The 15,825-nt window shown below is 41.1% G+C and overlaps 1 protein-coding gene across 1 annotated transcript in view; it reads right to left on the reverse strand.

The window, feature by feature from the left end:
• hdac8 (histone deacetylase 8) overlaps positions 1 to 14,808 on the reverse strand; it is a 38,766-nt gene extending 23,958 nt beyond the window's left edge. The window contains exons 1-9 of the mRNA XM_082528154.1: positions 14,371 to 14,808; positions 14,221 to 14,273; positions 13,068 to 13,198; positions 11,625 to 11,766; positions 10,815 to 10,927; positions 10,614 to 10,691; positions 10,415 to 10,523; positions 7,897 to 8,069; positions 1,355 to 1,449 (exon numbers count right to left, since the gene is read on the reverse strand). Coding sequence (XP_082384280.1) covers positions 1,355 to 1,449; positions 7,897 to 8,069; positions 10,415 to 10,523; positions 10,614 to 10,691; positions 10,815 to 10,927; positions 11,625 to 11,766; positions 13,068 to 13,198; positions 14,221 to 14,273; positions 14,371 to 14,487 — 1,011 coding nt within the window. The 5' untranslated portion in view covers positions 14,488 to 14,808. The remainder of the gene's footprint in view (positions 1 to 1,354; positions 1,450 to 7,896; positions 8,070 to 10,414; positions 10,524 to 10,613; positions 10,692 to 10,814; positions 10,928 to 11,624; positions 11,767 to 13,067; positions 13,199 to 14,220; positions 14,274 to 14,370) is intronic.
• Positions 14,809 to 15,825: the final 1,017 nt, after the last annotated feature.

Genomic DNA, 15,825 nt, shown 5'->3' on the forward strand with positions numbered 1-15,825 from the left:
CATTTTCCTTCGACTTTGAGCCACTTTTGCCAGTTTGCCTGTTTGAGTTTCCTCCACACTGGTGTCCATTTATCATACAATGAAGCACATGAGAAGCGTTATAAAACAGGCCAGTGCATTATCTGACAGTAATGAATGTGTGTATTCATGGGGTTTTGTCTACAGCGGAGCAGGAGGAGTAAGACGCACTCACACAAACGGGCACAAAGGTAGTTTTTGTTCCCCGTGTCACTGGAACTGGAACAGCTCTGCTTGGTCATCGTGGATAAATGCCCCTCTTATCGCACACAGAGTGAGCTTCAAACACACACACATATGCATTCACATACATACATGCATACACACATATATGTGAAGTTTAGCAGAGGTTGCAGTTTACCTTGAAAATAGGTTGCTTCATAAATCAGAAAAAACCAAGACATAAACACAATAAAATTTTAACTGTTTCAGGTGGAAAACCGTGTGTGTGTGTGTGTGTGTGTGTGTCACCTCATCTTTATCAACTGTGGCAGCTGGCCGCACTGATAGTTGCTTTGTTTTCAGTGAGTGCTCCTTAATGAGGTCAAAGGCCATTTGGGGCCATTGGACGCCCGACGAGGAGAAACAAGAGGTACCTTCTTCTCGACCAGGACGCACACACGCGTGCACACGCACGCACACACACACTGAGGCGCTCACAGCTATTCATTACATCTGACCAAGACAAGGTCCAAAAAATCAGCTGCTGGAGAAAGAGGCTCTTTGTGCGTGTGAGAGCATAGGAGCGGGACAGACAGATGGGCGCGCCGATTTCTATTTGGAGAGAGGATGGCTCTGTTTGATTTACCGAAAAGCAACTGGTCACATGTCCCGTGTTTCACAAACAAGTCAACAAATAAGATACACAGTTCCTTCCTCGCTAAATTAAATCAACAGCATATGTGTTCTCGCTATTTTAAGAATCCTCGCTGACGTCCACCCTTTTGAACTAACTGGACAGGTAAAGCTGCGGTTTAAGTCCTTCCAGTCCGACTTCTATAACTCCTCTAATAACGTTCACCCAGACGACGCATAAAAGATGAGAGTGAGAGGAGTCTGTGTTCATCGCAGCAGACAGAGAGGAATTGTCAGCACTGCTACCTGTCCCGCTCACCTGTACACAAACCCCTTTATTGAGATCGGGCAGCCATCTTTGATTAGATGGAGTGACTCAGCAGACAGAGGACACAAGAGGGTGTGTTTGCGTTTCCATGCATGTGTGTGCGTGTGATGGTACAATGAAGGGGCACATTTGTCCTCATGTGGGAATATGTAAATGTGTGGCTGTAACAGGCAGGGAAAGGGAGGATGTGTGTGAGTGTGTGTGTCCGTGTACCTCATGGTCAGGTATTTCAGAGGAGAGAGTCTTTCCCAGCACTTCTGCTGTCAGGTAGGTCCAACACCGAGCTGTGTTAGCCAGGTTATAACCTCCTGAGTAGAGAGAAGGAACGCAGACACATATGAGAAGAAACACAAATGATATCATCTTTATGGAGTACCTGGAACCCACATGAAGACACGTTTGGAGCCCTGAAGACTATTAAATATGAATTTGAAACTTTTAAACATTTACAGCTGCTCAAACCTTGCGTTTTTGATGAGTAGCCAATCAGAGTAAAGTTGGTTTACAGTTAGAGGAGCAAAAATTGCTCCTTTTACAAAGACAAAGTAGTCAGGAGGTACATCAAGACATCAACTGAACAACATCACTTAAGTTTCACGGCACGTGTGGCTGAATAGAAATAACACAAATCCTGTATTGGCTATATCTTTAGATGCACAGAAAACTTTTGATAGGGTGGAGTGGAACTTTCTGTTCACAGCCCTGGAAAAGTTTGGAATAGGTGACAACTTTTGCAGATGGATTAGAACCATGTACTCTGGTCCAGAAGCAGCTGTATTTACAAATGGGGTACTTTCTCCTTTTTTTTAGTATTTCCAGATCAACACGTCAAGGATGCAATTTAAGCCCATTGCTATTTATAATATTTTTAGAGCCATTAGCTATTCAAATCAGAGAAAATGCAGAGATTAAAGGTGTATTTGGGGGAGGCAGAGAACACAAATTATTCCTGTATGCAGATGATGTGCTGAAATTAAACCAAGACCCAACTAATTCTATCACAAAACTATTAGAGGTGATTAATACATACTCAGTGTTTTCAGGGTACAAAATTAACTGGCATAAATCAGAGGCGATGCCAGTTTCCCAGGCTTGCAGTCATAACTTAATATCGGGCTTTAACTTTAAGTGGGTGGACAAGGGAATGAAATATCTTGGAATTGAATTGAACCCCAATATTGAGGATATTATGGCTAACAGTATGGGAAAATTATTAAACAAGATCAATAAAAACTTGGGTAAATGGAGTAAACTAAATTTGACATTGTGGGGAAAAGTGAACACAGTTAAAATGGTTGTGGCACCGCTCATCAACTATTATACAGGAATGCTGCCTATGTGTATCCCGCGACGGATGTTGCAAAGCTACAATAATACGATAAAAGATTTTCTTTGGAAGGGTGGTAAATATAGAGTATTATAGTATCTCTTTTGAAATGGCTAGATTAGGCAAACATTGGGCAGGGAAAAACAATATAGACTGGATGTTAATAGAACAAGAGCTTGCATCTCCATTCACACCAAATGATATTTTATCACAAAAAGTGAATAATCACGGTAAGACGCAAAGCCCTATTTTGAAATTTTCGAAAATGGTATGGTTGGAGGTGCATAAGAAATATAAACTTGTGCCATATGTACAGAAGTATGCCCCCTTGTGGTATAATCCTAAAATTAAAATTGGTAAGCAGACTGTTTACTGGACACAATAGCTGAGAAGAGGTATCAGAACTGTTAGTGACCTATTTGAAGGGGGTGTTTTCATGTCGTATGAGGATATTAAAAATAAGTTTTGTTTAGAGGGTAACAGTCATTTCTGGAAGTATTTGCAAATAAGAAACTGTTTAAAAGGAGGAGTTACAATAACATGTGAAAGTAACCCGATAGAGAATTTTATGCTACTACCCCCATCTCTGTGCACAGCTGCGAAATGGTATAATATTTGCCCATGGATTAAAAACAATATAAATAAGAGCCTGAAAAAAGCATGGGAAAGGGATCTAGCGGGTACAATGGATGAAGGTACATGGGATTCTATATTGTCGAACAATGGATTATACATTAGGGAAGCCAGGGGGAAATTTATTCAATACAAAATTCTTAACAGATACTATTATACTCCTTCAAGGCTGTATAGAATGGGGATTGGTAGAGATGACTTGTGTTGGAAATGCCAACAAGCCAAAGGTACTCTGATACATGCCCTCTGGGAATGCCTGCTGGTTTTTCCAGTTTGGAACACTGTACTGAATTATTTGCAGGGGTGGACACTTTGTAACCTACCCAGATCACCTAAATTATGTTTACTAGGAGACAAAGGAGAGGTGCTGCAATTAAGTAAACACCAGTTTAGAGTGTTAAGTACTGCCTTGGTAACATGTGCCCGTGTCATTTTGGAACACTGGAAGGACTCTCATATTCCAACGCTTAAAATGCGGAAAGACAGAATGGTTGGGAATGTTGCATGCGAAAAGATGCTGGGAAAAATACATCATGTGACGGAAGCTGCGCTGGAACAGTGGGACAATTTTTGCACCTACATGTCTACCTGACTTGGACATTTGAGCTTAATACAACATATGTTAAAACCTCACTTGTTTTGTTTCGTTGTGGTTTTTTATTTATTTTTTATTTATTTATTTATTTATTTATTTTGTTTGTTTGTTTTTGTTTGTTTGCTTCTTGCTTTTGGTTGTTGCATCTCTGTATTTGCTGCTATAAAATGCGAAATCTAATAAATACTTGAATTATAAAAAAAAAAAAAGTTTCACGGCACGTGTGACAGACACCTGTAACACAGATGTGTCCGGGCATGCCCAATTCATGCCCGGACATCTGCATGCTTTGAAGCTGATGTACGTGTGTATGCATGGCTACACTGCTCCATCTTTGTCATTTAAATGAGAGAAAACAGGAGCAGGACGATATTCCTGACAGCTGGACTGATCCTTAAATCGTAGCATGATATAACTGCATCTGCAGGAATGCTAGTTTATCTTGCACCCCTACTGTTTTTCCACATTTGTTTTTGTCAGTGAAAAACTGGTGAAGACTGCATAGACAGGTGAAAAATCGTAAACAGAAAGAGAAGGCCTAACATCACATCTGGCCAGGCTGACTGTCACACTGGAGCTCCCCAGGGTTCATTATAGGGTCATTTGCTCTTTTTCTTCTGTGTTTTGCACATATCTAAAATATGCTTGTATTGTGCGCTTTTTTACATTTTTATCTGCTAATATGGAGCTCTGCAACACAAGGTTTTTCACCCTACTCTTTGTAAATTTGTGATGTGACAATGAAGCTGAATCTGAAGTTAAAATAAAGCAGAGCCAGCAAGTGTTTGACTTGATACAACTTTACCTGTTTAGCAGGAATCTACAACTTATTGCTCATTAATTAAATCTAAACCAATCAGTTTTGTCAGAAATAAAACTTCCAGTCTACACATTTCTCTTCCATCAAACTGAATTTTATGTTTTTCTTGCTTAATCAAGGATCATCTTGTCATGTTTCAGTGTGTAGAGCAATCCAGAAGCTTCCCCTCCAAACTGAATGCACCAGCTTTAAACTACTGCCCGTCACATTTGTGACAACACAGTTTGCCCAGGGAAATGATGGTTGTGCCTCAGCATGTGTGTGCTGCTAAACTGTTGTTTAATCCTCCACTTAAACCTTCAAACACTTTCTTAAAGCAGTTTGAATCTCAAACTACAGGGCGGGCCTGACTGGTGGGAAAGAGACCCACACTGCAGGATGGGATGACCAGAGGAAAAAAACATATGGGGTCAAACGAAGTTGAAGAACATGATTCCTGTAGAGAAAATATACAAAGACTTTACTGACCCTACTGTGTTGGCTGTTCTTTCACTGGAATAAAACTTAAATCCTTTGTATTGTTAATAATTTGTCTGTCCAGACTGGACATTTTCCATATAAAATAAAATCACTTCATTACTTTACACAGGATACAGCACAACATCTGTTTATCTGTAAAAAAATAAATAAAATAATATAAAATATATATACTCTATTAAGTTAAACGAGTGGGGAAATCCATTTTGAGCAACTGTTAGTTTCCTTTGCTATATTGATGTTTGGGGGCTGTATGTAGATATCACAAGAGTTATTGTTTTTTGAGTGATGTATCATGTAAAGTCGCTGTGAGCTTTACCATTTAGCATCCGAAATCTAATCAGTTCATCCCCGAACTTATTTGTATTTGTGAACGAGTTTGGTTGTGGCCAAAAATGTGTTTTTTCCTGAGGCCACAGTAAGCTTTTAAAAGAAAAAAGAAAAATAAGTTTGCATGCTGCAGAACTCCAATTTCATGACATATGACATTTTGAGCACACCTGCTCCTCGTCACACAACGAAACACAGGGCGACGCCATCTTAAATCACCTGTGATAGGTCACATGACTACGACCAATGACAATGATATCCAAACAGAACCATGTCTTACATAATTCAAAACATAAATCATCTGTGAAGCAACATGTTTCCTTGGCAGGAGTCAGAAAAGATCTCCACTAACCCAGCAACAAACAGACGGGAAAATATAACATGGTGTCTCAGGCATTACCTAACAGTAAAATATTTGACACAATTAAGAACAGCTATTAAACCTACTGATTCAATTAACCACAATGTGTCACATACAGTACCTACTATATTAAAAGTACCGGCGTCCATCAGTGTTACAGCTCAGCCTCCTAGTAGATGTACCTGTGGTTATAATTTGAAAATCCTAGCTGATTTCCCTCTTGAGTTATCACGAGATATTCACAAGATTTTCAGAAAACCTAACCTCTGACCTCGACCTTGAAGCAAAGGTAATTGGGATTCTAACTTATCTGAGATTTTTAGTGGTTCCACGTATGGGATGAATTTGAAAATCATGCGTCGCTTTGTTCTCAGCCACCTATCTAGTTATTTTAATCACAAACTTGGGTGTCTACGCTGAAGATACCCGATCAGCATTTAACGGCTAAGGGGTAAAAACTGAATATAGAATGTGAAAATGCCCCCAATAAGAGGTCGTACACTGTCATCAGGTTACTAAGCAGGGGCACATCTAGAGGGGTGGCATGTGCCACCCTAAAATGATCTCTTGCCACCCCTAGTGCCAAACTAGTTTTGCATATGACTGTGTTGTTTATTAAGATAAGATAGCATTAACACTTTGAAGGTGGAATGAAGGTGAGTGTTATTAACACTCTGTGTGATGACGGGCATGTGATTAAGCTGACATAGCAACAAGCTGCAGCCACGCTGAGTCTCTATTTCAGCTTGTGTTGAAAGTTTGGACTTCAAAGTATATACCAGCTTTTAAATTTTAATGACAGGCCACTAAATGCTTTTATATGTATTTATTTATTATACAGGCTATACAGTACATTAAAAAATCACATGTATTATGTAACTGAAAAGGTTCATTATGTGGGCTACAGAAATTAATTAAGCTGCAGACTATTTTTATATGAAATGCATGTATACTTGCATTTGAATCATTTTTACCATACGTAACACATGCACATGTGTTTAAAAAAAGGCTTTGATTTTGTCCTGCCATTTGATTTCCATGCCAGCCTAAGAAAATTTCTCTACATCTGCCCCTGTTACCAAGTCATGAAGTGTGAGAAAATGCCAGTAACCTTCAACTTCAAAGCAGTGAAAAATTAAGCCAACTCTCACAAGTGCCAAAAAGTGCAGTTCCTCCCATGGCCACTTGAGGTGTAAATAACCATAGATTCCCATGTCAAATCACAGAGGATAAAAAAACATGTCTGGGAGAAAATTTTAGATTAAAAAACTAAACTAACCTATCAAATACCCTGTTTCTAATTATGTGTCCAAACTGCAGTTTCTCTAATGGCCACTTGAGGCCGACTAACCATCTCTGAAGACGCCTATGTTAACTACCGGTATACATATAAAACTATAATACTACTAATATTATACTATATGTTAACTTTACATATAAAAGCTGACATAAACATGTTTACAGTGTGCCACAGAACAAATGTATGGAGGGTGTTTTTTTTCTTGTTAAAGTTGCACTGTTTGTGCTGCTGTTTTGAAGTATTTCGATTTCTAATTTTTTTATCTGTCAAAGTGCATGAAATCTGAGTACTTATTTATTCTTTTATTTAGCATTGATTAGCAGTTATGTTTGTCCATGTGGGTATGAGCAGCTTTTGTACACAGTCTATTCTTTTGTTGACCTGAACCAGCTCATTCTTGTGGTCAGTTGAATGTGTGTGCAATAAGAGCTCATTTGTACTTTCACATTTATACAGCTTTGTGTGGCTCTTCAGACCAAAAAAAAGGAAGCTAACATGACAAAATCCTCTGGAAGAAAAACTATAAAGCCTCCCACATACAGAAGACACAGAGAAAGTTTAAAGATGGAGGGAATGGACTGAGGAGAAAGTATGTAGGGCAGAGCGGGAGGGGAGAGAAAGGAAGAGAGGTGGGATTGTAGTTGAGTAAAATGGATTCATTGTGTTGTATAATTAGTAGCTATCATCTGGCCAAGGGCTGAGGAGTCTGGGACAGGGCAGTGTGTGTAAATGTGCTTAAGTAACGGACTCAGAAATTCAACGCAAACACGCACAAACAGAAGGCGCACTACACCGTTACATCTGGACTACCTCAGCACTCCGAGAAACATGCGCATACAGCCATACGTGGAGATATACCAACACACACACATCAACATCAGTCAGAATAATAAACACATACGTGAAGCGTACCTCCGCCCAGCAGGAGTGTAGGTAGCTGCCACTGCAGGACATACTGCAGACACTTGCCCACCCCAACAGGGGTCATGTTGAAGGAGCACATAGGGTCACCCGCCATTGTGTCGGCACCCAGCTGCATCACTATCGCCTCCGGGTTGAACTGTGTCCGCACCTCCTGCAGGACGCTGTAAAAAGAAGAAAGAATTCTGTTACTCGCAGAGGATGCATATCATTTGGTTATCAAGCATCCAAAAAAGAAAACAATTCAGGAAAATGTATAGACTTCTGTGACTAATTGAGCTTATGTGCATAGTCACTACCATAGGGGCCTTTTGAGCCAACAAAAACCTTCCTGGCACTCAAGCAGTGATGGCTAACGTGACTTACCTGTACATTCCGTTCTGAACAATAATAACTTTATAGTAAGTGTAGAACACTAAAACAAAACACTTACACCCAATTTGTTCAGTTGCTTCCACCAATTAGAGGTGCTAAAGCAGTAGCCTGTGATTATACCAATAAAAGTAAGGAAGTATTAGTCTACATGCAGCTTACTCATTATTTCACAGAGCTGGAGCACTACGCTGTCTTTTTTGTGGAGTTTGCACAGTCTCCCCAGCTCTCTCCGGGTACTCCAGCTTTCTTTCACAGTCTAAACCCATGCATTTGTTAGGTTAGGTATCAAGTGTTTGTCTCCCTGTGTTAAACCTATGAAAGACCAGCAACCTGTCCAGGATGTACACCACCTTTTGCCCTATGACCCCTGCACCCACACATGACCTTGAACTTGAGAAGTGGAAGTGGATGGATGGGATAAGTTTTCAGTCACTTGCATTAGTTACTTTACAAGAAAAGACTTTAGTTTCACCCATTAGAAGTCGACGCTGTGTAATAGAGCAATTTTAATTTCCATCACCATCAGCTCACAGATGCCGGCTGATCCGCAACCATGAAATTACAACAAGGATAAAAAGCAGTTTTCAGGAACAGTTCTCCAGGTTTTGTCAGGTCTTGTTTTGTTAAGGACATGACTTGCACTGTTACTGTTCATCTATTGTATGTACTACATGCTTTTTTAGGTTTCCTCAGTTTGTTTTTGAGGAAACTGCACACAATGCACAAATATGGTAAGATTCTTTAATCTAATAGCTCTCTGGGAATCACTTTGTTATATTTGACATTTTTCATAGGCGAAGGAACAAATGATGTGCTTTATCGTGGCTCAAGAGTTGTTAGTTCGTCCTGTAATCGGAAGGTTGCCGGTTTGAGCCCCGGCTCGCACAGTCTTGGTCGTTGTGTCCTTGGGCAAGACACTTCACCCGTTGCCTACTGGTGGTGGTCAGAGGGCCCGGTGGCACCAGTGTCCGGCAGCCTCGCCTCTTTCAGTGCACTCCAGGGTGGCTGTGGGACTAAGGGACTAAGTAAAGCGCTATACAAATACAGGCCATTTACCATTTTTTATGCCTGAATGATGCGTAGTACAGTGTTAAACTGACTTAACCAACAAAAAACAATCTTCTGAAAATGGACTAGACTGAAAATAACTGAAAAAGCAGCCGATAAAAGAAAAACATTGAAAGACTTTCAGAAAGCCTGACAAGAAATGCTCCTTAGAAGTAAACTATGAAGAAATGAGGGGTGACTCAAGACTTTTGCACAATAACAGTGATGCTGCATTACTAAAGCTAACCCAACAAAGCAGCACATAGTCAAATAAAATGATCTCTCACCATTAAACTGACATAAACATTATAGAATGAATAATTATAACCCAATAACCTTGTGTATTCAATTGTTTATAATGACTATTTGTAAGTTTATTTTGATGCTGTAACTTTAGTGTTATTAGACTAATTAAGTGTTTTTATGAGTTGTACTAAAGAAAGCCTAAATTCCTGTTTCGTAACTGTAGCATTACGTGTGTGAGGGCACATGGGCCTGAAAATCACATCCAGTGTTTTCTATGCTAATTTTCTACACTCTGTTTATGTCTGATTTCCACTGAGACCCCTCTGTCTTACTCTTGTGCCACTCCATTAAAAAAACAAAACAAAAAAAACCTCCTGGAATGATCCCAGCAGTCACACACAGAGCTGAGATGATTGCTGCTTGGTGCTTGCCAAAAAAACCCAGAAAAAAAACACCGCCTACACTTTTTTTGCTCTTTTGCTCAAATACAGATTTTAAGGATTTATAAGCAGCTGAGAGGAAACAAACTCAGCTCCTCCTGTTCAAGATCACAGAATCTGCGATATACAGATGCTGAGATAGAGAGAACAAACAAGGGGTTTTAGCCCTTTATTTCCTTTTAGAGGCGACACATTTGCATTGAGTGCTCAGCACAGAGAAACTCCTTCAACTAGAAAATCCCCAGTTTAAGCCTCACAATGGAAGGATTTCCCTGCTAAAGTGTCCCTGATAAAATGCTGAACTTGCACATGCTCCATAGCACTCATCAATGGATGACACTGACCTCTGATCTGTTGGAGTTATATAGGAGGACAGCGCTACAGTTTCTCTGTGTGTGTACCTGGTAAAAACCTGGTAGTATCTGTCGTCCTTGATGCCGTCCTCCAGCGGGACGTTCACAGCGTACCAGCGGCCTTTACCCAGCCCGGTGTCACACAGGTCACCCGTACCTAAGCAAGCACAAACTTATCCAACACGGTCTCATGATTCAAATTGGCATATTAAAGCATGCCGTGGTTAAGCTCACTGTATTGCCTGACCTGGGAAGAACCCGGGCGAGAACTTGTGCAGTGAAACGGTCATAACTTTGGATGTGAAGCTGAAGGCATCTTCAACACCTGCAGAGACCAAAGGGGAGGAAAGAGCTTTTAAAACCTGGAACCAAAAAAACTGCTGTGAGGATGACAAAATGTAAAAGACGCTTATTTTAAATTGTGCAAAAGTCACGGTTTGGTGTGCACCGTCTCCATGATGCAGGTCAACGTCCACATAAAGGACTCTTTCGTATTTCTCTCTCAGTCTGAGGATTCCCAGCACGGCATCGTTCACGTAACAGAAGCCTGAAGCCTCATCCCTGGACGATAAGAGAGATGAAGATGAAGCGCCACGTTTGAAATGTACTGCTTTGTCAAGAGCACCCTCTTCAGGCTATTTGATGTAACTGATGGAAATTGATGGTTTAACAAATTCTGAGTCTAGCCCTGAAACACCGGATCACAGCTGGATCAGTTAAGCCAGAGTGACTGACATAAGCACAACAACGACTGTTCGGTGACCAGTGTGTAATGTCTCTAAAGGTTTATGCAGATATAGTTTATCTAAACAGTGATTCCTACAGTAGATCTTTGAGTGGAGAGGGGAAACTGGCTGCTTGGGGCTCTATTTATGCTCGCCGTTCTCACCCTCATGAGTGACAAATAATCCAACTGCAAGTCTGCCTTCACGGGCATTTATGTGACTGTCACGGGGGGAGACAACAGTGCGATTACATCACATCGGCACACATTAATGGGCTATTACTGTCTACAGATACGATTAAAAGGACATAGCCAAAAGATTTTGTTCTGAGTGGATAAATAAAGTCACATTATCCACCAAACACTGTCTCTGTTCTTAAACTGACAAGTACTGACTGAACAAGTGCTCGTCTAAAGCTGGTTTAGGTGCAGAAGGAGGGCATGGGTCAGGAGGACAGCCTGCTGGGAGACACTATATGCACATGTAATGCAGCACACAGGAAGGTCACAGCACACTAAAGTGTGTTAGCCTACTTCTTGGCGTGGTGCCACCCTCCTGCCCAGTTGATGGCCACGTCACACTTTTGGTCCAACAGAGTCTGAGCTGCCGTCAGCGTAGCACCCCCCACTCCTGCTGCATAGTCAAATATGCCCTCGACCACTGGACAGTCATAGCCTGGAGGGACAAAATACAGCAGGCGAGAGGAAGATGAGGGATTTAAAAAATAAATACTTTTTTTTAAAAAAAAGGCAAAACCAATTCGCAGTACGCATGTTAATTTGTCAGGGATCTGACAGCTAGGATAAACTTAAAGCTTTCCTTTTTGATAAAGGTTATAGTTAGAGCTGGATCAGGTGAATCCTCTCTTAGTTACCCTGCAATAGGCCAAGGCTGCTGGGGTATTCCCACAATGCACTGTGTTTCTTCTTTACTCACTATGTATTTATACACCACTCTGTATTTAATCATTAATTATTATCTACCAGTGGCTCTCTTCCACAGTGTGTCTTTTTCCCCCCATCTTCCTCCCCTCACCGTACAGCTGGTTGGGGGAAGTGTCTGCTCCTGTCAAAAGTCACATGCAGATGGTTATCAACTCGATAAGTTAATCGAGGGCTTATCAGTCTCATATGACCAGCTTTTCCAGGAATCGTAACACTATTTTCCAAGGAACTGATTGGTCACTTTGCGGTGTCTTAACTGGATGTGGTTAGGTCTGCAGCACATGTTACCCTAGTGATGCATGCCAGTAAGAGGTGACACTGAAACGCCACTAATAAACACCGAGTTACTTCAACAGGCACCTAATATAATGCTTCGCGGTACATGCATGCATGCAGTGGATTTTACGACGACACACAAAAGCACAAAACTTTGCCTGATATTTGCGCCTTAAACCGCACTGAAGTCTGAAGGGTAACTCAAGTCCTTGAATGAGAACTTTACTGAGTTAAAAAAGAGAGGGTGAGAGAAAGATAAAGGATAAGGGAATGTCATGGAACAAAAACAAGCAGAGTGAACTTGAAGCTTAGTCTAAAGTTAGAAATGTAAACTTCGGAAAAGGATGGACTAACATACAACCCATCCAAGAACAACAAACAACAGTGGGATCCTAGGAGTGGGACAAGATCAACAAACATACCCTTAGATTTTTTTTAAGCACTTGTGTCTCAAACAAAAGAAAAAAAATGTTATTTGAGGAGAACATTTATGATCGCTGTCAGTGTTATTAAGTGCAGTGTTACATCGCCATCTACTGGTGAAATCATTTTAACCCCTTTATTTCCATTTTTGTACTACAGCTGCTTTAATATTGCAGGTAATGATCAATTAACCCCTTCATCACTTTAGTCATACAGGAAAAAGGCAGCTGTGCTTTAAACCAGAAACCCAATGACACCATACTGCACTGAAAGTGTGTGCGTTTAACACATTAAAGATTAAATAATAAAAAGGTAGCAATGTGTTTTGCTCACCCAGGCCGTAGTCAGCCGACTGGGGGTCATCGTTGTCTCCGTCCTGGCTGATCTTGTGGAGATGCTCCAGGTAGGAATCAGTGTGGAATTTGGCCATTTCCTCTATAGTGGCCACGTGGGGTTTGACAATGCTGGAGAGAGTAGAGAGAAAGAGTGATTTAACAACAGAGACACTGCAGTGACAAACAGACATAAGAAATTGAGTTAAAAATAACAGTTATCAAGGTAAAAAGAGAAACTTTATATAATTATATTAAATATAAGTGTTTACCTGAAAAAGTGGAATTTAGGGGATTTTTCAGCTTTATTTGATAGACACAGTGGACAGGAAAGCAGGAGCAGACAGAGAAGGGGTAAAACAGGCAGGGCCACGGGTTGGACTCGAACTCGGACTAGCCACTCTTAGCTGTACGGCATGTGTTCGCCCACTTAATGCACTGAGCTAAACCGGTAACATCATTTGTAAATGACTATAAATGAAAGAACACAAGTTTTATTTGTACTTCACACGTACATTGTTTTTAGGGCTGTCCACCATAGTAGATGTGACACAACCAGTGGTTACTACGGAGGTTGTTGGCTCTCGCTGGGTGAAAGAAGATGCTGCACCAGAAACCTCCTAGTGATTTCTTTTGTTGCTAGCAGACTGTCACTATCTCTGCCACCTACCAGCCGAGCAATAGTAAAACTTTTGTCTCAGGAGGTTTTTGTTATCATCCCTTTCTCACAGTGAGCAAGTCAGGAATTTTGGCATCATTTTGGACAGTGTTCCCAGTTTTGACCAACATCTTAATAATTCCCTGAATCCTGCTTTAGTTATGCTGCAATAGGCCAAGGGTGATTGGGGCTTCTCCTGACAGACTAAATGTTTCTTCTTTACTCACCTGTTTTCACTCTCAGTGTGTTTATACAGCACTCTGCTGCTTTAATCATTAGTTATAAATCGCTGATCCTCTCCCACTACTCCTGTGCAACAATGCAAATGTTTATATAGATCCGATACAAATACTAGCTTTGGTAGCGATACTATTGATATTTGGATTGATCCACCCACCTTCATCTTGCACAGTGTGTCTTTTGTACATCCTCTCCTGCTCACTGACAAAAACAATACCAACTGTGTTCTCTCTCGGTGCAAACACCAGCAGCTCACCTCATGTGTTGAAGCAGTCCATAGGCTTCTATCAGTGAGTGGACCATACTCGCCTGGTAACAGAGGTAAAGACAAGGATATCGTTTTCCAGATTAGGAAAAGGCTGCTACCTAACTAGCTCTGTAACGCCTCTCATTCAGTTCAACTCACCCGGTTTGGCACTTTGGATAAAGTGTCGCAGGTCTGGATGTACTCCGGACCGTAAACATACGCGACTCTTCGTTTACTGCAGCTGTCGTCATCATCGCTGTCACCCCTGAAACTCATTTAGGTTGGCTGAAATCCAAATGTTTAGATGGAGCTGAAATATAAGACAAATTCTGAACACAGAGAGCGGCTTCTACTGCCCGAGTCTGGCGTCACACTGTCAACATTCCGTGTTACCCACCCGGTAAAGCTGGCTTCAACCGTGAGATTAACAGACATACAGGTTTTGAAAATTATAACTTTGTGTTTTATATTATGTCTTAATGCTATTTTATCTCCATGAAAAAAAGTCAATTCGATAATTCTGTAACGAGAGATAGAAGATTTTAAGAACTCGTCTAAAGTTCCGCACGAGGACACTTTGTCTCCATTTCAGCGGACGCACGTGAGGTGCATTCTGGGATTCCTTGTAGTCTTTTCACGGACTCTTCAACCGCTACATTGATAGCCAACCGATAAACTCGTCGAGACAGACGAGTCTGCTGAATATAATACGTGTTCACCCTAACTTTGTCCTTCCACCAACCCAGACATGTATTTCACAAACAACCTTCAGTAGGAGAGGGGAAAACAGGGCTGTAAACTGAAATAGAACCTGGTTAAACTCCAATAAACGTGTAGTTAACTAAAGGGGGCAGTGTTCTCCATTGTGACATCACCCTAAGATATATGCATTGTTTGTTTTATCATAGCTATAAAAGCCTAACCCCTATCCCCCTTACCCCATAACTACCCATAATTTAAAGTTATTAAGTCAAAATTCCAACTTATAGATGCCTTCTAGCGCTGCTGTTTTCAGATTTTCAGAGTGTTTAACTGGACACATTTTGAAGTTTGGTGAGTCTGTATAATTGTTAAGTTTGAAAAGCAGGGAGTAGCTGAGTAGAAATTCCATGTTGCTGCTTTAGCTCCTTGTCCGTCTTCTTCAGCTCAGAGACCTCCTACTCCAGCTTCTTCTGAAGCATTATAACTCGACACCTTTCATTTTTCTGCTGGGATTTGATTTGCAGAGTTTCTCTTGATCCATTTTGTAGCCTGGGTGTCAATTTTTGTCTGCAAAATGCATGCCAAACATTATCACTGTGAGAGGAGAAGGTGATATGTACTGGGTTACACTGTGTTTAAGGAAATCATGGGATTTCAGAAGGTCACCTCCTCTCAGTTGAGAAATAATGGTAAATGGTAAATGGCCTGTATTTATATAGCGCTTTACTTGTCCCTAAGGACCCCAAAGCACTTTACATATCCAGTCATCCATGCACACATTCACACACTGGTGATGGCAAGCTACATTGTAGCCACAGCCACCCTGGGGCACACTGATAGAGGCGAGGCTGCCAGACACTGGCGCCACCGGGCCCTCTGACCACCACCAGTAGGCAACGGGTGAAGAGTCTT

This window comes from Aulonocara stuartgranti (assembly GCF_965226115.1).
Source record: "Aulonocara stuartgranti genome assembly, chromosome: 3".
In the NCBI taxonomy this organism is placed as follows: Eukaryota; Metazoa; Chordata; class Actinopteri; order Cichliformes; family Cichlidae; genus Aulonocara; species Aulonocara stuartgranti.